The sequence below is a fragment of the Drosophila willistoni genome (assembly GCF_018902025.1).
Source record: "Drosophila willistoni isolate 14030-0811.24 chromosome 2R unlocalized genomic scaffold, UCI_dwil_1.1 Seg167, whole genome shotgun sequence".
Taxonomy (NCBI): Eukaryota; Metazoa; Arthropoda; class Insecta; order Diptera; family Drosophilidae; genus Drosophila; species Drosophila willistoni.
In genome coordinates this window covers 7,163,392-7,186,729 of record NW_025814050.1, presented here as the reverse complement: position 1 = coordinate 7,186,729, position 23,338 = coordinate 7,163,392, and the positions used below count along the sequence as shown (strand labels likewise).

At 37.1% G+C, this 23,338-nt stretch overlaps 9 protein-coding genes across 12 annotated transcripts; 6 read left to right on the top strand and 3 right to left on the bottom strand.

Moving 5' to 3' along the window:
• Positions 1-930: 930 nt before the first annotated feature.
• Positions 931-5,330, top strand: LOC26529004 (C-type lectin 37Da). Of its 3 annotated transcripts, none has more exons than XM_015178070.3 (2): positions 931-1,020; positions 4,840-5,330. In XM_015178070.3, exons 1-2 carry the CDS (start codon positions 984-986, stop codon positions 5,280-5,282), a joined length of 480 nt encoding a protein of 159 aa, XP_015033556.1. In that variant the 5' UTR covers positions 931-983; the 3' UTR covers positions 5,283-5,330. The 3 variants fall into 3 exon arrangements, 2 of the variants coding, with proteins under 2 accessions (XP_015033556.1, XP_023032426.2); XR_002724095.1 differs by lacking the exon at positions 4,840-5,330 and adding an exon at positions 1,097-1,214 and having other exon boundaries at positions 953-1,020; XM_023176658.2 differs by lacking the exon at positions 931-1,020 and adding an exon at positions 4,670-4,773.
• A 797-nt stretch (positions 5,331-6,127) lies between these two features.
• Positions 6,128-8,453, top strand: LOC6643764 (acyl-CoA-binding domain-containing protein 5). The gene is made up of 3 exons (XM_023176757.2): positions 6,128-6,205; positions 6,318-7,394; positions 8,024-8,453. The coding sequence occupies exons 1-2, from the start codon at positions 6,189-6,191 to the stop codon at positions 7,330-7,332; spliced, it is 1,032 nt and encodes a 343-aa protein (XP_023032525.1). The 5' UTR covers positions 6,128-6,188; the 3' UTR covers positions 7,333-7,394; positions 8,024-8,453.
• Positions 8,385-9,272, bottom strand: LOC6643763 (peroxiredoxin-6). The gene is made up of 3 exons (XM_002066909.4): positions 8,999-9,272; positions 8,742-8,934; positions 8,385-8,681 (listed from the first exon to the last, which is right to left on the bottom strand). Exons 1-3 carry the CDS (start codon positions 9,270-9,272, stop codon positions 8,480-8,482), a joined length of 669 nt encoding a protein of 222 aa, XP_002066945.3. The 3' UTR covers positions 8,385-8,479.
• Positions 9,273-9,387: 115 nt separating this feature from the next.
• On the top strand, positions 9,388-9,914 carry LOC6643762 (N-alpha-acetyltransferase 38, NatC auxiliary subunit). Of its 2 annotated transcripts, none has more exons than XM_023176759.2 (2): positions 9,388-9,449; positions 9,517-9,914. In XM_023176759.2, exons 1-2 carry the CDS (start codon positions 9,403-9,405, stop codon positions 9,869-9,871), a joined length of 402 nt encoding a protein of 133 aa, XP_023032527.1. In that variant the 5' UTR covers positions 9,388-9,402; the 3' UTR covers positions 9,872-9,914. The 2 variants fall into 2 exon arrangements, with proteins under 2 accessions (XP_023032527.1, XP_002066944.2); XM_002066908.3 differs by having other exon boundaries at positions 9,393-9,449; positions 9,505-9,914.
• Positions 9,915-10,227: 313 nt separating this feature from the next.
• LOC6643880 (geranylgeranyl transferase type-2 subunit beta) lies at positions 10,228-11,608 on the top strand. Its single transcript, XM_002066907.4, has one exon. It carries the CDS (start codon positions 10,326-10,328, stop codon positions 11,367-11,369), a length of 1,044 nt encoding a protein of 347 aa, XP_002066943.1. The 5' UTR covers positions 10,228-10,325; the 3' UTR covers positions 11,370-11,608.
• A 907-nt stretch (positions 11,609-12,515) lies between these two features.
• LOC26529235 lies at positions 12,516-13,949 on the top strand. The gene has a single exon (XM_015178078.3). The coding sequence runs from the start codon at positions 12,559-12,561 to the stop codon at positions 13,861-13,863; it is 1,305 nt and encodes a 434-aa protein (XP_015033564.2). The 5' UTR covers positions 12,516-12,558; the 3' UTR covers positions 13,864-13,949.
• A 13-nt stretch (positions 13,950-13,962) lies between these two features.
• LOC6643879 (nuclear pore complex protein Nup107) lies at positions 13,963-16,774 on the bottom strand. Its single transcript, XM_002066906.4, has 2 exons — positions 14,453-16,774; positions 13,963-14,385 (listed from the first exon to the last, which is right to left on the bottom strand). The coding sequence occupies exons 1-2, from the start codon at positions 16,647-16,649 to the stop codon at positions 14,021-14,023; spliced, it is 2,562 nt and encodes an 853-aa protein (XP_002066942.1). The 5' UTR covers positions 16,650-16,774; the 3' UTR covers positions 13,963-14,020.
• Positions 16,775-17,092: 318 nt separating this feature from the next.
• LOC6643878 (A-kinase anchor protein 10, mitochondrial) lies at positions 17,093-19,575 on the top strand. Its single transcript, XM_023176565.2, has 3 exons — positions 17,093-17,192; positions 17,265-17,483; positions 17,544-19,575. Exons 1-3 carry the CDS (start codon positions 17,165-17,167, stop codon positions 19,163-19,165), a joined length of 1,869 nt encoding a protein of 622 aa, XP_023032333.1. The 5' UTR covers positions 17,093-17,164; the 3' UTR covers positions 19,166-19,575.
• Positions 19,576-22,484: 2,909 nt separating this feature from the next.
• LOC6643877 lies at positions 22,485-23,130 on the bottom strand. The gene is made up of 2 exons (XM_002066904.2): positions 23,120-23,130; positions 22,485-23,061 (listed from the first exon to the last, which is right to left on the bottom strand). The coding sequence occupies exons 1-2, from the start codon at positions 23,128-23,130 to the stop codon at positions 22,485-22,487; spliced, it is 588 nt and encodes a 195-aa protein (XP_002066940.2).
• Positions 23,131-23,338: the final 208 nt, after the last annotated feature.

The following is a 23,338-nucleotide window of genomic DNA, read 5'->3' as shown; positions in this document are numbered from 1 at the left end:
GTTGGCGTATATTGGTTTTTAGTTTAAAATCTTTTTCAATTATTCATGTTGTTTTATTAAAAAGATATTTTTACAAATTGCAAAAGGTAGAGTTTAATTTGCACTCTTGAGATAAAAGGTAATATGAAAGTTGCCTCAATATATGTATGCTATTTATATACTGTATACCCAAACGGAAGTTGGTTAATGTTGGTTAACTTATGCCTTATTTCTGTCCAAATCATCACTGTACTTTCTACTTTCCATCAAGCCAGATTGTCGCCTACTGAAATCGAGCTAATTGAAGACTTGCGATACAGGCTTATGGCCGTCTTTATATTTTCGTACAAAACTGAAGGAAAAGCGGGGCGGTTTTCATCAGTGCTTCTAAAAATTACTGTTAGGCAGGGATAGTTTTATTGGTACTTTTTACCACATTACAATATTGACGCACAGTTGTCAGATTAGAAATATCTGTAACTTTTCAATCAACCTAGACATAAATTTTGTCTTGTATAAAATAATCGAACAGAACATGCAATAACTTAATCATGTGAGTAGTTTTTTCGATTTTACATTTGTTTAAATTATTTTTTGACTAAAAATAAGTTTTCAATGAAATTCTACTAAAGTGCTGAAAAGGGAAAACACTTTTGGGTTAGAAAATACATAAAGTTTGATTTACACCAGAAACATTAGGTTTCAAAAGTGCTTACAAATTTAAAGAAATAAGACTGAAAGATTCTTTGGCACTCAAAACTGATGCAAATCCTGTAATATTTATAAGATAAGATTATAATTTATAGTAATGTGTCACTTGGCATTTGTCGTTGCTGATAAATGCATATATGTAAGTCGTTCAGATTTAAATTGATAAGGTCATTATCTAACAAAATAGTCGACTATAAAAGGGAATCACATTGTGAAACTGTATCATAACCATCAAGAAAATGTTCGGAAAATACTGTATTCCACTGCTTCTCCTTGGCTTACTGGCCAGGACAATGGCTTCCACAGTACATCCAATTGACAACAATACGAGTAAGAAACACACACAAATAGATTTATAATTTTGTCACCTATCGTTAATGTGATAACGATCAAAACAATTTCCAAGACTTTACAGTTTACTCTGCAACTAACGCGGCCCTTGGACCCAGACCTCTATTCACGCAAATTGGTAACAAATTCTATTTTATTGAAAATGAGTTAGAGGTAAATTGGCACGATGCTTATGCCACATGTCGTCAGATGGGGGCCCATCTTATATCCTTCAATACAGCAGACGAATGGGTTGAAGTTACCAATTACCTTGAGGAAAATAACATTATTACGGAATACTGGACATCTGGCAGTGAGTTGGCGATTCAAGGAAACCACGTTTGGTTTCCCACAACAGATCCAATAGCTTTGGATTTGTGGAAACCCGGAGAACCAAATAATAAGGGGGGCGTCGAACATTGCGACACTTTTAAATCTGGAGGGCTTTATGATGTAAACTGTGAACAGTTAAGGCGTTACATTTGCATTTTATAGAAAGAATTTCAAATAAACAATGATACTGATCAGTGATTTACAAAGGTATACTGCTGGGGTCAGCAAATTTCTCTTCAAGCTAACCACAAGTAAGTCGATCCAAACAAATAATAAAATTTGGAGAGGTTTGGATAAAGAAATGGATGTTAAAATATGTAAACTTTTTCTTTAGGTAATTATCGTTTATCGTTTTTTATGATTAGTAGATTTTGGTGAACTAATTTTTCAGCTATATGTTATAGTGGTCCGATCCGACACAATATATTGTCAAATTGGATACCAATTAATGGTAATGGCTATATCAACTGGTCTTCTTACGCTGATTAAAATTATATATTTTTTATGTTCGGAAGAACTTGAAGAAAGTAAAATCAAGATGCTATAAACGATTTTAAAAATTCGGTAAAGCATCGGATTTTTCCCTTGTTGTAGTTGCTTGATCAAATTTTATGGTGCTGAATTCACAGTGCTATAAGGATTATCTTCAGCGATGTAAACTTAGGTTTTCCCGCGATCCTAAGCAATTTTATAACTTTGTAGACGTATAACGTAATACATCAGTGCACCCGTCTTACTTGTCTTTCGAAAACAATAAAGCTGACACTGATCAGGAATTGCCGATATGTTTGTTTGTTTTCAAAACAACTTATTCCTCTTCTATTTATCAAGCGAATCCTCCTTGTCCTCATCACTTGTAATCGTCTAATTTAGTTCCGTCAAACCTGGATATGCACCTGGCCCTGACGGAATACCAGGCTGCGTATTAAGGTTTTCTGCAGAGGCTCTATATAAGCCAATACTTAAGTTGTCCGTCACATCTTCCGCTTTCCCGTCTTTCTGGAAGGAACCATATATTAATCCTACCATAAAAAGGGAAAAAGTCCGAAGCCTCCAATTAAAGGGGTATTTCCAAATTGACTGCATTTTTGTAGCTCAATTATATCGACATCCCAACATAGGTTTAGGAAACGTAGATCGACAACTATTTACCTATTAGAATTTACATCTTACTCGATCAAAGGATTCTAGACTGCTGTTCAAACCTACGTCATTTATACTGACTTCAGCAAGGCCTTTTGACTCCGTTAATCACACTCTGCTTTTATATAAAATCAACACACTTGGCATCCCTAGTTTTCTGCTTGATTGGATTCTTCAATATCTTTCTAAGCGTACACAAAAGGTCCTCTTTACAATATTGACGCACAGTTGTTAGATTAGAAATATCTGTAACTTTTGAATCAAACAAGACATCAATTTTGTCTTGTATAAAATAATCGAACATAACATGCAATAACTTAATCATGTGAGTAGTTTTTTTCGATTTTACATTTGTCTAAATTATTTTTTGACTTAAAACATTAGGTTTCAAAAGTGCTTACAAATTTATAGAAATAAAACCGAAAGATTCTTTGGCACTCAAAACTGATGCAGATCCTTGAATATATATAAGATAAGATTATAATTTATAGTAATGTGTCACTTGGAATTTGTCGTTGCTGATAAATGCATATATGTAAGTCCTTCAGATTTAAATAGATAAGGTCATTATCTAACAAAATAGTCGACTATAAAAGGGAATCACATTCTGAAACTGTATCATAACCATCAAGAAAATGTTCGGAAAATATTGTGTTTCTCTCGTTCTCCTTGGCTTACTGGTCAGAACAATGGCTTCTACAGTTCAACCAATTGACAACAATACGAGTAAGAAACACACACAAAAAGATTTATAATTTTGTCACCTATCGTTAACTCAAAACAATTTCCAAGACTTTACAGTTTACTCTGCAACTGACGCGGCCCTTGGACCCAGACCTCTATTCACGCAAATTGGTAACAAATTCTATTTTATTGAAACTGAGGTAAAGAAAAATTGGCATGATGCCTATGCCACATGTCGCCAGATGGGGGCCCATCTTATATCTTTCAATACAGCAGACGAATGGGTTGCTATTGTCAGTTACTTAAAGTATAATAACATTGATTATCCTTACTGGTCATCTGGCTGTGATTTGGTTAAGGAAGGAAGCCATAGTTGGTTTCCCACTGGAGATCCAATAGCTTTGGACATTTGGTATCCTGGAGAACCAAATAATGTTCGTGGCGTTGAACATTGTGACGTGTTTGAGTTATATAATGGGTATCCCTCATTGCACGACAACAATTGTGAATCATTAAGGCGTTATATTTGTCAAATACATTAAAAATTATAAATTGTTATTGATAAATCGGAATGAATATAAAATAAAAAGTAAACGTGTACTTTCCCATTCGACTAAATTTTTGAACAAATAAAGTAAGTAAGTCGTCTCGCCGACTTATGTATATAATGCACCAGATGAACAAATATTTCAAATGTTTGTCTATTAAATTCGTTTTAGATGCCTCATAGCATATGATATCTCGCTCACTCTCACAAAAACACACGAGCACTCTAGCGCCGCCACTAGCCTACGGCCAACTCAGCCCTTACCGCCCAGTTGATATAAATGAACAAGACTACCTAGTGTACCGAATTTGATTTCGTCAAAAAATTCCGACAGGCAATCGGTTTTTTCTAGAAATCTGGGCGAAAGTCGGCGTGGCAAAAATTTGAAATATAAATAATCTGCTCGCATACTAAACAAATATAAATATACATAGACCAAAAATGGTGGTTCTAGTTTAGTTATGAAATAAACGTTACCACTATTGGTATAACGCGATTCTACGTATAAAATTTGGTGACTCTGACTCTAATATTCTCTGAGATCTAGGTGTTTGTATGAACAGACGGACACGTCTAGAACGACTCGGCTGTTGATCCTGATCAAGAATAACTACTGTATGGGGTCGAAAAATCTCTCTCTTCTGCCAGTTTCATGCATTTTAAAGGCTTACTTATCTGGAATTTTTCCAAAAACATGCATTAATGTTTGATGAAAAATAAGATACCAACATTCAAGGTATCCGTACAATATATTGCCAATCTAGAGTTGATATGAAAAATTCAATAAAGCCCATCGCTATATCATTTTTTGTCTCTAATAAACGCATGTCACTGAGGTCATAAATCCTTAAAGCTTAAAAACTTAAGACTTGAATTTATTATCAATAATTTTTAATGGAAGAATCGACTATAAAAGGGAATAACTTTGTGAGATTGTATCATAACCATCAAGAAAATGTACGGAAAATACTGTATTCCACTCCTTCTCCTCGGCTTACTGGCCAGGACAATGGCTTCCAAAGTACATCCAATTGACAACAATACGAGTAAGAAACAGACACCAATAGATTAATAATTTTATCACCTATCGTTAACTCAAAACAATTTCCAAGACTTTACAGTTTACTCTACAACTAAGGCGGCCCTTGGACCCAAACCTCTATTCACGCAAATTGGTAACAAATTCTATTTTATTGAAACTGAGGTAAAGAAAAATTGGCATGATGCCTATGCCACATGTCGCCAGATGGGGGCCCATCTTATAAGTTTAAATTCAGCTGACGAGCGGATCGCAGTTACCAAATTTCTTCAGGATAATAAAATTGATACTTTTTACTGGACATCTGGTAATGATTTGAGACAGCAAGGAAACCACGTTTGGTTTCCCACTACAGATACAGTTGATGTGGACATTTGGTATCCTGGAGAGCCTAATAATGTTGCCGGCAAGGAACATTGCGATATTTATAGGTATGACATACATTTAGGATTAAATGATTTGAAATGCGAGTCTCAAGAAAGATACATATGCGAGTTACCCAAACATGTCAATTAATTATATTACGCATATCCTTTAAAATAAATGCATATAAAGAAAACAAAATCAATTTTATTTTCTTAAATTGTTTATAGATTTTAATCATAAAATCAAAGTTTCATTATGTATAAATCATGTATAAGACATGATTTTTATTTGAAAATTTGAAAAATTACAATGTTTATGGTTTTAATGCATTAATTCAATTTAAAACTAAATTTGTAGTTGCAGATTCGCAAAGTAAAAAGTTTTTCAAAAATTGCAGAATTTTTTTAATATAATTTCTGCATTTTTTTTATAAATGAATGAACATAATTTAATCAACTTTATAGTGATCATATCTCTAATTTACATAAATGACCAATAAGTAACGGCAGAAGTTTTGCTTAATTTTTAAAATTCAAAATATGTATCGGTTGCCGCTTTTAGCTATCGAGACTCAAAGTATCGATATACCGATACTTTTGATAAAACAGCACTGTCTATACACACACGCACACAAGTACGCGACTGCAACGACTGAGAGAAGAGAGAGTTTTTTTGTTTAGTTTTTTATTTTATTTTTATGGCACAGCGAAAGAATATAAGGAAATTATTTAAACAACGTTTTGCCAGCAGATAAGTCAAGAGGCCGATAAGTGCGCTTTTGCGAAGGAAAACGCAAGCTCAAAACATACGACAACGACGACAAATTGAAACTGAACTTCAGAACTCGAACTTTGTCACCCAAAAATTTGTTCGTCGCTTCAAAGCAGGTGAATGGTGAATCAATAAAATCTTACAAAATCCGAGAGGGATTGCACAAAAAAAAAAAAATTAATTGGGTAATTTGTAAGCGGAGCTTACAAATTACAAACACAAACAGAGGGAGGACTGGCTCCATTCCCACGGTCCCCTCACTTCCCCGGATCGCCGTCTCTGTGGATGTGTGGATTATCACTGTAAATAGTGAACCTTAGCCTTTGGCTATCTAATCGCTACCTACAATAGTTGAAACATATGTATAATCTATGATTATAATCGAACATTTAAATTTTTGTCGTTCATTTTCAGTTCCCCTCCATCACACACAATGGCCGCAATTGAGGAACGATTTCAGGCTGCCGTTAATGTGATCAAAGGATTACCAAAAAATGGACCCTATCAGCCCAGCACAGGAATGATGCTCAAATTCTATGGACTCTTCAAACAGGCCACCGAAGGTGCCTGTGAACAGAAGAAACCCGGTTTCTGGGATATTGTCGGTAAAGCTAAATGGGATGCCTGGATGAGCAATCGACATTTAAGCAAAGAGCAGGCTATGCAACGTTATGTAGAGAGTTTACAGGAAATAATCGAGACAATGTCATTTACGGAGAATGTTCAGAACTTTGTTGGGAGTCTAGATGGATTGGGTAACATTAATTTGGATGAACTGGAACTGGTATCGCCGGGCATGAAAGAGCTAGCTGAATCCCATCCCAATTCGCCATTCCATTCGCGCACAAATAGTCCACAGCATGGCTCAAGCTGTAATGGGGAAGATGAAGCAGCGACTATAGTGGATGCAGGCACTACTGCATCATTATCGTCTACACCCGCCGAAGAAACGTCCACATTGCCCAAGGAGAATGGGCATATATCGCCTGCAATTGTTCTAACCAATGGTTATTCCACTGCCAACGGTAAATCCTCCACTTATCATGACCAGAGTTACACAAATAATAGTAGTGTGGCCATTGTGGATCCCTCCGATGATGAATATGATGATCCTTATGATCTCAGTCATGAGCTCTCCCAGGCCATTTCACACAATACCGATTTGCTGCGGCAAATCCAAGCAACAATAGCGCGCATGAATAACGATGTGGGTACAGTGCAGCAACGTGTCTGTAGCCTCGAACAATCACTACTGGAACTGAAAAATGCACAAAAAGCGGCACGGGGAAAGGGTGCGTCACAACAGCAACCCGCTTGGTGGCCCTTCAAGCAGATTTCCCCGCTGTGGTTTGCTGTCCTGGTGCTCTGGCCCTTCCTGGTCCGAAGATTTGCAAGAATGCTCCAGACTTCAACGGAACGCAGACGCTGACACTGCGACACCCTCTGTAAAAGAGAGTGGACTAGCTAATTCTAGCATGTGGTAGTTAAAAGGTGAGTAGCAAAGCAATTTTTCACCTTATGTGAATTAAAACTTGAGTACAAAACGAAATTATAATCAGAAATTTGGTTAACGTTTTACATAAAGGGCTTAATCTAAACCAAAACAGTTTTTTAAATCATTGGTAATATTTTATGCTGATTAAAATATTTTAACAGTCAATTAAGTCTCAAAATAGTTTATACAAATCTCAAAAAGTTTTTTTAACAAAATACATTAAATATTTTGACTTTAATTTACTTTTTTAATACAAATTGTTGTCCTACTTTTTTTTAACAACTTTCTAAATATGAATGTTTATTCTGTTTCACAAAAATTGAGTTTAAACAATTTATAATCATTGTTTTGTGAATTCTAAACATATATGACATAATTGACGATTAAATATAGCAAGCTAACATCAAACTTAATTAGTCTTAAGTCACAACAAATGAACTATATTTTGCCGAGACTAGAACTATATTGTTAGATAAGATTAGATAGATCATTCATTTGTCTTAATCCTGAATTCTTTGGTCTGTGCAAAGTAATTTCATTTTTCTTGTCAAAAAGATTACCCTATATATTAACACTTTATACAAAGACTTATACTAATACTAATATTTACTTGTTCTATTTACAGATTACTGTATTGGTTATGGGCAAGAGCTTGGTCTTTATTATTTTTTTGGCTTTCTTCTATCTTCAAATGGCTTCTTCATTTATTGTACAGACAGTTGGCCTTTTATTCGTACAATTTTCGTATAGTTATTTTCATGGTTATCCAGTTGCAATATATTTGTATACCTCTTTTTTATTATTATAATATATATATATACGTGTATATTTATTTTGTTTAACAAAAGCAACTTTTGTGGCACATTCCCATCTATATTAGTTTCTAAGTCCTTTTTTGTATTTGTTTCTGTACTAATTTTCTTTTTCTGTACACTGTCGGTCAGTGCAATTCGGTTGTAAAATGGAAAAAACAAAGACGGAACAAATTTGATTGTGCATTATTTTTGTTATTAATTATAATTTTTTTGTAATAAAAAGTCATGTTTGAAAATAGATTCATTTGGAATGATAAAGCAACTGATCAGGGTTGTGGGGTGATGCGTAGATAACCCTTACCAGAAGGCACATCAATTGTATTGATTCCATTTGGAAAAAGTTTTGAAACATCTTCGGACTTAACCGTAGGCAACACCATGCAATCACCACCGCTTTTCCAATCAGCCGGCGTAGCCACACTCTTTCTTTGGGTCAAATGCAGCGAATCAATTACACGCAGAATTTCACTATTAAGAAGTAATTAAGCTAATTAATGAAACATAACACAATCTAAGCTAAACACTCACTCAAAATTTCGTCCTGTGGTGGCTGGATAGAGTATGGATAGACGTAATTTCTTTTTATCATCTACAATAAAGACTGCTCGACAGGTTAAAGGAATTCCATCCGAGTTAAGCTCATCTTTATCCAGCATGTTCAACTTGACAGCCAGCTCTCGTTTATGATCCGCAATGATGGGGTAATCAAAGCTGGATAGCTCTACGGAAAACAGAAGTAGGATATCTCATATTCTTAAGATTTATTGATAATCCAATTAACCTACTGCCATAATGTTTTATATCCTCAATCCATCCTTTGTGCGACTCAGCCGTATCACAAGACAATGCAATCGGCTTAACACCACGCTTTAGAAATTCAGGAATCAAGGCTCCGACACGGGCTAGCTCAGTAGTGCAGACCGGCGTGTAGTCAGCTGGATGTGAGAAGAGTATCGCCCAAGATTCATCGCCCATCCATTCATAGAAATCAATTTCACCCAAATTTGTCAGGGCCTGAAAATTGGGAAACTGATCACCAATATTAAGAGGCATCGGCATTTTCCTTCAAAGAAAATTAAAATTCTGATGAAATTGAAACTATTTCGAAGCGCAGTCGGTTAGTAAAATGGTCTGGCAATAATAAGTGTTTTTAATAGTGCTGCCATTTTAAAATCGTTTTATCGATAGCATGACAGCTGACCATAGTCTAAGAAGGATTGCAGCCCTGCTCCAAACGTAAACAACTTTAACTATTCTTAAATTTTTTAAAAGATACAATGACTGATTTAAGTGTTACTGGCAGCCAAATGCAAGTCAAGGCTCCACCACCACCTACACCCATATCGGAACCATTTCGCATTACAACTAACGCTCCGCACCAAATTAACGATGAAACACTAAGCCCAGGCAGAAGGAGACTACAGAAATGGTTGGGTCGTGTCCTCCGAATCAAAATAAGCGATGGACGAATCCTTGTTGGCTTTTTTAATTGTACAGATCGGGATGCCAATATTGTGCTGTCCATGTGTGCCGAATATCTTGTCGAAGGCGAAGGACAAGAGCCGCGGCTCTTAGGCAATGTGATGGTGCCTGGAAAACACATTGTCTCGTTGAATATTGATGAGCCGAAGCCCGCCAGTTCTAGTTTATTCCTGTAATAAAAGTTCTCTAATAATAAATATAAAAATTATATAAAAATTATTAAAGACCTTTTGATGGTAACAAAAATTCAGAAGAAATCTGTAAATTCTTCAAGTGTTTATGTTTTAAAAATCAAATAGATTTCCTGAAATACACAAAAGAAATGTTTTTTTCTCATAAATGGAATAATAAATTATTAAATACAAGTAGATTTCAAGGAAATGTTTATTTTATGAAACCCCCACGAATACAAAAATTGTCTACGCCCATGTCGACGGGAAGATTCACCTCTATTGCCACTTTTTGGTGCCTTTTTTTAAAAAGGCGTTACAAAAAACAGTCATTTGTGAGCATCTCTAATTTGGTGTTGCCTGACCTCTTAAAGATGAATCAGCTGGTCGTTTTTAACTTCAATTCGTTAATTAAATATTTGAGACTCAATTGAGAACAATCAACTGCTCTGCCTAGGCAATGGATTTTACGACCTTCGTTAAACCTTCCAATGGTGACAGCATGGCAACAGCAGAAGCCACCGACGGTAACGATGCCAAGAAACTACAATTTTGGAAACATGTGGAGTATATCGAGAATCATGGCAAACAGGAGGATGACTACGAATACTGCATGACGGAATTCCTTCGCATGTCGGGCATCTATTGGGGTGTCACAGCCCTAGATATAATGGGACAATTGGATCGCTTGGAGCGAAAGTATGTACTGGAGTTTGTGAAGCGCTGTCAGTGCCCAGTGACTGGTGGCTTTGCACCGTGCGAGGGTCACGATGCACACCTGCTGTACACGCTGTCTGCCATCCAGATCTTATGCACTTACGATGCACTGGACGAGATTGACACGGATGCAGTGGTACGCTTTGTTGTTGGACTTCAGCAGCCAGATGGCAGTTTCTTTGGCGACAAGTGGGGCGAAGTGGACACTCGATTCAGTTTTTGTGCGGTGGCTACTTTGACGTTGCTTAAGCGACTTGAAGCTAGCATTGATGTGGAGAAGGCGGTCAAGTTTGTCATGTCGTGTTGTAATCAAACGGATGGAGGTTTTGGATCTAAGCCAGGAGCTGAATCCCATGCTGGTCTTATCTATTGCTGTGTTGGTTTTCTTTCGCTTACTCAACGCCTTCATTTGCTTGATGTGGATAAGCTGGGCTGGTGGCTCTGTGAACGACAATTGCCAGCTGGGGGCCTTAACGGCCGGCCTGAGAAATTGCCCGATGTATGTTACTCGTGGTGGGTTTTATCCTCGTTAACCATAATGGGACGACTGCATTGGATCAGTTCGGAAAAACTGCAGGAATTTATTCTGTCATGCCAGGACCTAGAGACTGGTGGCTTTTCGGATCGAACTGGCAATATGCCAGACATATTCCATACTCTATTCGGCATTGGTGGTTTGTCCCTCCTGGGACATGGAGGACTCAAACCTATAAATCCCACTCTGTGTATGCCACAGTACATTATTGATCGACTCGACATTCATCCCCAGAAATTGGAAAGACCCTAAAGGTTGTCACTTTGGACATCCGTTTCCACGATTTTGTTATAGCCAATAGAATAATGTAAAGTATCTATTATTTATCACTAATAGTTTCTGTGTATTATATTATTTTCTTGTTTTTCATTTCTCTGCATTTATCATGAATTTAGCTTTATGAAATTTCAGTACAACACTTTAAGGCAATGATAAACCGCAATAAAGACATTATTTTTACAATCAAGTAAAAAAATATTATAAAAATATGATCCTAAGACTTATTACTCATTGAGTTGAATGAATTTAATTGATCAAAATTTAATTTAATCATATACAATTGAAGAAGCAGGCTATTGTTTAAAAAAAATGGTCTCAAATTTTAATTTAAAAAATTTTTTTTCAATTATTAATTTTTATGAATTTATTGAGTCTTAGGTCAAATTTTCTATTTTTTTTCTAGTTTTTAGAGCAGGAACAACTTTTGACGAAAATATTCAAATCAACAAATTCTCCAATTATGGTAATAATCAAACTCATTAATTTAGTTTTTATACCCTTATTACGTTTATATATGTAGTTATATTATAACGTAGAAAAGGAGACCACATAGAGCAGAGACTATTTTATATATGTTTTATTTTGAAAATATATTTAGTTTTGGTTTGGTACTTCTTATACGATTATCGCGAAACGTACGCACATAATAATAATCGAAAAGAAAGAGTAACAAAAAACTTGCAATTGTATGAAAACTTTGGCACGTCCGAAGTTAGCTTGTTCCTTTTGAGTAATCGCGGTTAAATAAAGCTAGAAAATAGCCAAAAATTCAAAATGATAATTATCTACCCGGCTATCTTCTTTAGTCAAAAGTTTGGGAGGATCTTTCATAACAAAAATAAAGTTAAAAAAAAATCTATGAATTTAACTGATTGAAGTTGATATTAGTTTGATGAGTAGTAGTACTGACCAAGATTGATGTTGTAATCGATTCCTTTATTTTAACGATTCCGCCAAAAGTTATTAGACCCTGGTAAGACTTCTTATCTCTTGTTTGTGGGCTTTTATACAAATATGTACATGGTAGATATGCCTCTAAAAATTAAAGAAAGCTTTTTTTTGAGTCATAATAAAATTCTGGACACCCCACAAATTTGCCATTTGGTGTTTTCTTAGTTCATTCGCAACAATCGTGGCGAGCAGAAGTAAAAAAAAGAGAAAAATGGATGACCTCATACCCAAACCATACCAGATAGACGAGAATTGTTGGATACAAATATTTCAATATCTTAATTTAAGGGATAAGTGGAGTCTAGCTTCGACTAACGATTATTTGATGAATATTTTTAAAACGCCAACCGTGTTACAAGGACTTACGCACATTGATCTCTCATCGATTTCTAATAATCCGTTAACAGATCATGAAATTCATCGGTTGTTATGCTTGGCAAATAAATATGTAATCAGTTTTACTGGCTCCATGGCATTCAAGGATAATAGCGAACAACATGTGTGGTTATTGCGTGATTACTGCCCAAATCTGCGGAAATTAAAGCTATTGTTCATTAGAGATATGTCTAAAACATTGAAAGATCTGCCTAATATTGAAGAGCTGCATGCGCGTCTCCATTTTGGCAAACTAAGTATTGAAAATCGACGAGCTTTGGAGCACTTAAGGAATCTGAAAAGACTTACCCTGGAGGCTAGCAACTATTTCGGAGACGAACTGTGCCGTTTAAGCCGATTGGAGTATTTGGAGATTGGGTCTCATGGATTTGATGCCGCCGCATTGACAGAATGCTGTATTACCATGGGAGATTTGCGGCATCTCAACATGGGACATAAAATAGAAGGTTTGTCAACCGATCACTTCATAACAATCGCTGAAGAATGCGCCCAACTGGAACGATTGGCTTTTGGCATTCGTAATCTTGACACGAATGTGGAGTACGAATTCGTTTGTCGATTGCCAAAATTACAACATTTATTTGTGTGGATTAATGGTGCAGTACGTCCTGAATTTCTGGTGGGTCTGATAAATAAAGTGGCACAACCTAAACCCATCGAAAGTTTAATCTTGGTGGGATCCCGATTGCCGTTAGAGCAAGTTAATCTCGTTTGCCAAATAACTAGCCTAAAGGAACTCGATATTTCATGCGAAGCGACAGCTATTCAGGATTTATTAAACCTCCGTAATGTAAAATACTTGCATCTAACGATGCCTGAAATCACCAATGATCAGCTAAAAGAGTTAATCCTCAATTTGCCACAATTAATTTTGCTTAATGTTCGCTCATGTCGTTTGATTACCGAGCAGTTTGTGGCATCTATCCTTGAATTATTGCCACATATAGAGAATAGAATGAGAAAGAAAATTAAAATCCATTTAAAAGGTTCAGATATTAACTGGAGTCAAATTGACCACAAACTTCTGCAAAGGAAAAAGGCAGTGGTTGAAATTATCAATGAAACTTTGGAGGAACCCATTCTTATAAGACAGGAACTTACAATGAATCAATCAAATTAAGAAATCGAATCCAAGTATTAAATCGTTGTACTTCTTTTTTCTTAACTAACAAAAGCTGCATTTACCCCTTTTATATAAATGGAGAAACTCTTTGCAAAATAAACATTAAAAAATTATAATTTATATATTTAACCATTCTTGTTTCATTAACTTATTATTAGGCAGTAAAGGGATAACCCCAAGGATCTAATTTCTCATTAAGCAACTCCTGTGAGGCGGTGGCAATGCGGAAGAGTAGTTCAGCCATTCGATGTTTCGTGTATACCTTATACAATTGCCTCTGTTCGCTGGCTATCTCATCCGCCAGACGGACACAGCCGGCAAAGTCATTGGATTTGCTCATGACCTCGAGAAGAAGCAATGCGATTTCGGGTAAACAAACTGAACGGAGTTTCTCCATTTGAATTTGTCGATGTTGCCAATTTAATATGGCAACATCCTCCGGCTCTTTGGGTATAAATGGATCGACCAGCCAACCCTTTTCGGGGAATAATAGAACATTGTACAAAGAGTCCAGAGTTTCTAAAGGATAATAAATATAGTAAATTACTTGAATTTAAAAGGATTCTTACAATTAGAGTAAACTCACGTTTGCTTTGTTCTTGTAGTTTGACTTGCCATCTGGCAAATTCATTGCGATAGGTTTGTTCCTTATGCTCGCTAGCCATGCGTTCGGTAAAATTATCCTGAGCAGCAATTCCTCCTACTCCGGCACCCGGTTTCTGTGGCGGATTCTGATGCAAACGTGTCCATTCATTGAAACTATCGATGCCCGTTAAATAGACCTTGAAGCATAGATACTCCTTAAGGCTGCATTCCTCACGAGCAGGTAAATTGTCCATGGATCCGTAATTATTAACCAAATGTGTGACCACATCAGAGGGAATCAATCGAAAGACTTCCCTAACGCATTCTGTTTTGGATGTGGCCAAATACTGTCGCATCATGGCATTGGCTTGCCACAGCAATTCAGCACGCTGTTCCTGTAGATGGATTAGCCATTCCAAGGAATAAATGCAACGTTTATCGGCAAGCGAGATCTCTCCGGATGGTGCTGGTTCACGCAAGTCGCCATCTAACGAAGTTTGTTGCTGTTGGAATATATTTTCTACCGTGAATTTGGTGATTTCCATGACATCGAGACCGGCCACAAGAGCTGCCTCCAGACAGGATGTTCTCAGAGGTTTGTTTTCAACAGTTTCCAAGAACTTTGAATACAGTTGAATCTGCCGTGGTGGACTCACGGCTGAAACATAATAGGCTATTATCTGTGGCTCACGTCGAGGGATTAGAGCTTGTTCAATATAATTGGATATAATTTGTTCGGCGAGCGATTGATCCTGCTTCTGATCGAGACGATTGATTTGACGCAAGAATAAGACCAAATGGGTCACAAAACGCAGCTGATGCGGCGATGGAGTCAACCAACGACCCACAAATTGTATAAGCTCATGACAAGTGTCAAGGATCAAATGTTTCTGTATTTGACCCAACTGACTTTGAGCGTAATCCCGCACAGTCAAATCCTTGGCCACTTCGAGTTCCTGGAAAATTTGCTCCAAAGTCATTTTATTGGACCAATATTCATCTGGCATGGCCGAGAAACGCTTGACGCAACAGCCCCTGATCTCGGATTCAACACGTATGTCGATCTGAACCTTTAAATATGCCCATAGAAGATCATGCCAATTGCTCTGCAGTATGGACTTTAAGGAGCCCAAATGACCACAGAAAACACCTACAGTAGCTCTTGTATAGTCATCATGACCCTTGGAAGAAGAATCGGCCAAAAGCCAGGCACATTTCTTCCATACATCTCGTCGTGGATTTCCCTCGATGGCAATTTTATCGTGTATCAGATTGGTGGATTTACCGCCCATCAAGCCGGTTGAATCCTCTTGATAGTTGGGATCCTCGTGTAGTCGCCAGCCCTCTAGGATGGCGGCCCGCCAAATTTGGCCATAATGCTTGCTTAGCTTGAGACCCTCATCAATCTTTCCACTTCGTATGTAATTAAAAATGGCCTTGGATAATCTTTGATTATCCTCCTCATCCAGTTGATGGAGATGCTTTTTCTCTCTGACTGGTGCATCCGGGTCCAGACTCTTGATTATCTCCTGACCACCCAGACCAAATGCGGCTCCTTGCAAATTTTCCAATTGATAGAGGGAATTCTCCCAGCCCATCATCCTATCGTGACGATGCAAAGTGTTTTCCGGATCACGGGACTCATAGCAAGCCTCCAGCCAGTCGACTACCAGTTGATATTCTCTTAAAGTGGCATTAACCTCGTACAACTGATCGATGACTTCCTTTTCACTGCCCCCCAACATGGGGCCATCCTGCATTAGGTCATCCTCGACGTGCTGATCCGTTTGCAGAACCACACGATCGTAGAACAGGGCATGGAGAAGAAGCCACGTGTTAATCTCTTGCTTCAGGGCCTTAATACTCAACTCTCGCTGCTTGACACCTTCATCTCCACCCATTCCATGCTCAATCTCTAGCTGCAATTGCTGAACCACCCGGCGACAGGCTTCAGTCAGTCCATTAATAATTTCAAAGGACTCTGTATCACTGCCGTGCGTTTGCAGGACATCGTAAAAATGAGAAAAGAGTGCATCTGTGCGTCCTTTGCCACGGTCTATGTCATCGTCATCTGGATTTGAGGTCAGATTAAGACTGAGATTGCTCGACTCCAGCAGAGGTAGATTGTGGCTCAAATTGCTAGATAATTGTGAGTTGTTCAGCGTGGATCTAATTAACAAGCTTCGCCTATCCGTCATCTTGACTCAGCAGGAGCGGTGAAGAACAACAACAACAATTAATAAATGCAATTTTAATTTTAACCACGCGCTGATTACTGCAAAAATGCCGGGACTAATTATATCTTTTCCAACACTATCTATAAGATTTGGCAACACCGTTACAGGTAAAGCCTTAGTGATGCCACATTTTGGCTAGATAAGTGTTGATGTTCGTAAACATTAGTTGTGAGTCCGCTAGAACCCAGTTTTGTTGTTTGAATGTTTTTCTTTTTTGTGAAGTAATGGTGTATAAATTTTGTAGTGCTAGTTTTTTTAAAAAAGAAATAATTGCCAACTTTGTAGACGGCGAATTTTCTACTAAAAACTCTCCAAACTTTTTCAGCCTCCAAATTCAGCGGTAATTGAACAAATTGGCATCACTATGGCTAACTTGTCTACGCATCTCTAGTTTTACGGTCACACTTTACGACGAAAATAAATATTTTGGATTAAAATTCATAAAAAATAAACAATTGACACAATAGAATGTGAAAATGTTGAAATACATAAAACGGCAGACAAGTAAGTTTGTAAAGCATTAAACAACTTTGTATAAATTGTTAGTAATGCTATTGCGTATTCTCTGCCTAATAGGCCGACGTCTCAGCAGCAGCAGCTCTCACGATGCGGACGCTGACGTTGTGGATACAGCTGCTGGAGGAGGAGAAGTGGGTCAACAGAAACGTCATTCGTTGCGCTCCACAACAAGTTTCTGTGATGATATATTAATGGAAGAGGAGCAACTGCATCAGCAACAACAGGAAGGCGAGGCAGATGGTTTAAGTTTGCTGACTGTGGAAGGAGCAGATGAAGGTAATATTAATAATGTTTTGCGCTACGAGGGCTTATTAAAACGTTGTCAATAATTTGCAGATACATTTAAATACAATTCACGTTTATCAATGACTTTATCGGCTATTGTAAGTGAGCCGAATTGTTTGAGCTATTTCATACAATATTTGGATTCGCATCAAGCATTGCCTTTGATTAAATTCTATCTGGATATAGAGAACTTTAAGCGGGCAGCTTTAATGCAAATGGATAAACGAGAGGAGAAAGATATTGAAGGTGATGTGGAGGCGGAGGAAAAGTTACCCGAGGTAAGGGAAGAGCAAAACGATGGAGATCTGGATCTAGACCTAGATGTGGATGATAATGTACCTGAATTGAAGACGCTGTGTGATCTATCAATGCGCAAACCTCTCACAGATGATGAGAAGAGTCTCATCTATGCTGAGACCAACAAGCAATTGAACAAAAAGCAAAAGCTTTCCCTCGCAAGCATCAATGATGCCTTGGCTATATATCAAAAGTATTTGATAAATCATTTGGTTGAATTGCCCATTGTAATATTGGCCCATATATCCTTGCTACTCTGTGGCAAGGATAAATCAAGTTCTTCGCAGTCCACAGCTAGGCCCATATTGGCCTCTTGCTTTGATGAGGCTCGGGACTATGTACTGCGACAGCTGGAAAGAGATCATCTAAGAGGATTCTTACTGAGTAGCTATTATAGCAAATATTGTCTCGAATTGTTGGATGATGAGAAAGGGGAAAAAGAGAATTTATCCATAAATATCTATGATGTGCTATATAGTGAATTGGCCTTGTTCTACTTTACCGAATTCTTGGAACAACATCAGGAACGTGAGGGTCTGGAATTCTGGATAATGGCTATTAATTTTCGCAAGAGCTATAATGATAACGATGAGGAAAATAACAATGCAAGTGAAGCTAAATCGGATGCCATGATTATATATGAGAAATATTTCTCATTGCAATCGCCAAGTCAGTTATGGTGCTCCAAGCGATTGCGTTCTCATGTAGAGCAGGCCATCTGTTCGGAGCTTCATTTGGCCCAGGCATTTGATTTGCCATTGCGGGTTATAGCCAAATATTTGGAACAAAAATATTTTCAAGATTTTCTCAAATCTAACATATTCGATAACTATCTAAACGAATTGAGGGCTAAAAGTGTGGTAAAACTAAGTGATATTGAATCCTCGTCCTCCACCGGATCCGCCACATTGTCTTCGTCTACGAATCTCCAGCATAAATTGAGTCTGCGTCGAAATCCCAAAGTGAATGCCCAGCAACGTCATCGGAAAACGCTCTCGATGTCGGATTGCACCCATATATCACAGCATAATACTTTATTGGCCTCCATGGATAATACGAAAAATCATGTTTCCCATCTCAATATCGATTCGCGGCAACTAACCAATCCTCAATTGCTGTGGGAACGTCCACGCGGTGCTTTGAAATTCGGTCATGTCAACTCTCTGGGACGTTACGAGCGAGACTTTGAGGGGGTGGATTCCTCCATGACGAATTTGAAATCCCAGCAACCTTGGTCACAATTGAAGAGCGCCGTCAGGAAATTAGTTAATCTGCCGGAGGAAAAAGTACAAGAGGAAATCGCTTGGCAGGTGGCCGAAATGATTGTTAAGGATGTGACAAGCGTTACCCTAAAAGGATCCAAGGCCTTGGTTTAACTAAGAACGATCAATGCTTTGCTTTAACTATTTAATCCTTTTGGTTTTGTTTCATTTAGCGGCGCTCAAACTTAGCCTTGACCTAAAGAATCTCCTAGAAAAGTGCACAAAACAAAAAAGATAAAACAGCTCTCTATGCAAAAACCAAGAAACTGATGAAACTAAAATCTATTCTATATTTTGAACAAAATATTATTTTTTATTCTTATTAAGTTAATACAATTGTTTATTTATGCTGAAGTTTAGGCTTTGAAAGCCAGCACAAATGTTAACACAAATGCTCTCTGTTGCTCTCTCTTTCTTTTTATCGGAGTTTTATGCGCGATTTCAAAGCGTTAAATTAAGGCTCTGATGAAGTTATGTATTGAATTTTTGTATTAAACTCTATTTACTCTCATTTGTTATGTAAAGCGATCGCACCTGCTTATTTTTTACCACAGAAGCTATATACAAGAATACATTTTTACTTTATTTATATATATATACCTATATTTTATCTCTTTATATGTGTTAATCTTTATTTATATATGTTTTTACTTTTCGTATATGATTAGAATAATCTTTAATCATATCTATCTATCTGCAATATTTATACATTCCGGAATCAACTCAAATATATTATTATTTTCTTATAATTTCAAAGATTGTACCATATATACAATATAAATCTATATATATACTGAATATTTTTGCATACTACCACAAAGTGAAATGAAAATCAACATTGTTAATAAAATAACAACTTTTTCTATAAATGGAAATATAAACAAATTTTCAAATTTATGAAATATTTACTTGTGGAAGTTTCTTTATTTCTCTGGACAAATGTTTTGCCAAGTAGAGTTGATGTTATGTGGTTAGGAATTATGGGTGAACAGACATTCATAGACATTCGTTTTGGATTCGGTTTTGGGGCAAAAGACTCACTCTTGTAGATCACTCGATGGCTGACTGAGATTGTGACTGCTTTTAGTTAATGGCTTTTATGGCACATTTATACTTGTCTGCATGGTATCGACATGGATATTCAAGCAATCCATATTAATTTCAATTTAAATAATATCGTCTAAGCTGTTTGTTATACCATACACCCATAGGGTGAAATGGTATATTAAAGTCGCCAAAATGTATGTAACAGGCAGAAGGAAGCATCTCCGACCCCACAAAGTATATATATTCTTGATCAGGATCAACAACCGAGTCGATCTAGCCATGTCCGTCTGTCCGTCCGTCTGTCCGTCTGTCCGTCTGTCCGTCCGTCCGTCTGTCCGTCTGTCCGTCTGTCCGTCTGTCCGTATGAACACCTAGATCTCGGAGACTGTAAGAGCTAGAGCCACCAAATTTGGTGTGTAGACTCGTGTAGTATGTAGAGTGATCAAGTTTATTTCAAATTTTTGCCACGCCCCTTTCCGCCCCCGCAATTTAAAAAAAGCGTTTATCTCAAAAACTATTCCAGCTAGAGACACAATATTTGGTATGTTTATTCGCTTAGTAAATGCACACATTTTGTATGTGTAAAAATTTTGCCACGCCCTTTTCCGCCCCCGTAATTTGAAAAAATTGATTATCTCCCGTATTTTTTTACCTTATGCAATCAAATTTGGCACACTTAAATTTAATACTAATATCTAGCAAAATACCAAATTTGATCAAAATCGGACCAAAAACAGTCGAGTTGTGCATATAAACGTTTTTCCATAGGGCCGGAGTTGGCCGTTGGCTGGTGGGGGCGCTAGGGTGCTCGTATGATTGAGTGAGCGAGATACTAAGATATGCTTGTAAAAAGCATGTGAAAATGCATTTGTTTAATACAGTTGAAATATTTGCTTTACTGGTGTATGGTATACCTAAGTCGGCGAGACGACTTACTTACTTCATTTACTATACGTTTACAGAATTTGATTGAAAGAATACCGAAAACGATCTTAGAATGTTAGCTATTTATCTGTATTCCAAAATACTCGTATTGGCAGTCGAGGAACGACGAATGTCTAAATGAATATTCTGTTTGAAATAATGGATAGCTTTGTGGACTAGGAAAATATAAATATATACTTCCCACGCTCTTATAAACTGTTCAGAAACTATTTGCAACTAAAATTTGATGTACAATCTTGACTTAAGATGTCCTGGTCCTTACCTTTTCTTACTAGGTTTTTTTACACTAACAATAAGTAACAAAACAAAAGACTCAAAAAATGTTTTTCTTTTTTGATCAAACGCCATTTTGTCGAAAAAAGTCCAAAGATTATGAATGTTGTCAAGACCAGAATTACATCCATGCTGAATATATTACCAGTTAAACTTTAATTTCAGATGATCCTGCATTGAATTATCCTTGGCGCCAGCGGAATGCCTATTTTTCGGGGGTTTACTTCAAGTTCTTTTTAATGCCATAAAAAAACATAATTCTGATAACTTGTTTCCTTTTTTAAATGACAATTTTTTTTAAGCCTTTGATCTTTGATCAATGCAAAGACAAACTTACGGATATAAGGTTACGGATGTTTCAGAAACACCTCGAACACCTTCTATGCGAGTGTCATGGGAGGTACCTGGAAGTCTCTGAACTCGTTTCAGGATGCGAACAATATTTTAACAGATATAAGTCCTCCTCTGGGTAATCTGCACCACAATCGGACCAAAATCGGTCTATATGGGACTTCGAATATAACACAATTCCATTATGGGTTTGGATCAACAGCACGAACTTCATCTAACAATAAGTAAGAATTTGTTACAGGATTTTGATTACAATCCAGCAAGTATCGAATATTTCGATGTAGAAAACAATAAAATATCAAAACACAATGAAAATCTAAGAAAGTCTCTACTAGATTTTAAAGTTTTACTTAGGTAATACTAGAAACATTGTTGGCATTTAAGGAATTTTAGATAATTAATAAACTGAATTTTTGACTTTATAAAGTCATACAGAAAGGAACTTTTTTCCTTTTGTTTTTATACCAAAGTGAAATGGTATATAACGTTAAATGGTAGGGTAAAGAGCTATAATAGAGTCGTTAAAATATACCGAGTATATAATTGGCAGAAGGAAACGTTAATGACCCCATTAAACATGCAAAATCTTGATTTTCTCGGAGATTTAATGTCCGCTAGTTCAATTATTCAAAAACTTTTACCTCGACTCACCAATTTTTTGGTTATTTGTTATAGTTAAGAAGTAGAAGTTAAATCTTTGAATCACTGCATAAAATTTCATAAAAATTCAATGAATATTGAACCCATTTGTAGCAAAAAAAATTGCAAGTTTGTTTTTTATTACTTATTAAAAATATGAGTTTATTTTTTGTTTAATCTACTCTTCGTCGTCGGGCAGGACCTTAATTTCGCTTTCGCTAAACCAACGCAGAATGCGTAACATGGTCTTGGCCGAATACAAACAGAATGGATACTCGTTGTAGCAGCTTTCGGTGGAGCCACGCAGAGCCAAGCCCCGACTAAAGGCTCGTCCAATCTTCGCTGGAGCCATTTCCACTGAGGATTCAAGGAAATCCATTAATAACTCAGCTTCGGGTGAACTTTGTTCTGCTCCCGACATTAATTGACAGATCAGAGATTGCAGGCACTCGAAAGGATCACGTGATAGAATGCGCTTCCAATCGACTGTGGGATGAGGACGAAGTCCACGGGCATAAAGTTCCTGTCTAGTGCTGCGTTTGCCACGATTAAAGGCACTGGCACTGGCACGTCCGGCTAAACTAGCGATGCTCTGCAAACCGGAACCAGCTTGTGTGGCTATACCCTGCAATTGTGAAGTAGCCTGTCCAGCTAGATTTGTTATTCCTTGAATAGGACGTATTCTGTTCCAATCCTGAGCAAGTAGATGCATCATATACATGGCACCCAAGCCCATAACAGCCACAAGGATTACTCTGCCAAGGATGTCGTTAGGATGAGCATAAATCTCTATAGGATCCATGTAAAACTTACCTAAATCCCATTTGAGGAGGAAAACAATTTTCTTGTCTAAAAGCGAAGAGCCTGCCACGTCCGTTAAGTTTCATGGACAACGTTGCAATGATTAAGCCACCAAACACCAGTCTAGACCAGACCAAGTCTCAGGCTCTGTCTCTGTCTCAATCCCAGTCTCAGCTCCAGTTTAGTTGGACTAACAAGCTACATACTCCAAAACAAAACCGGAACCGCTAA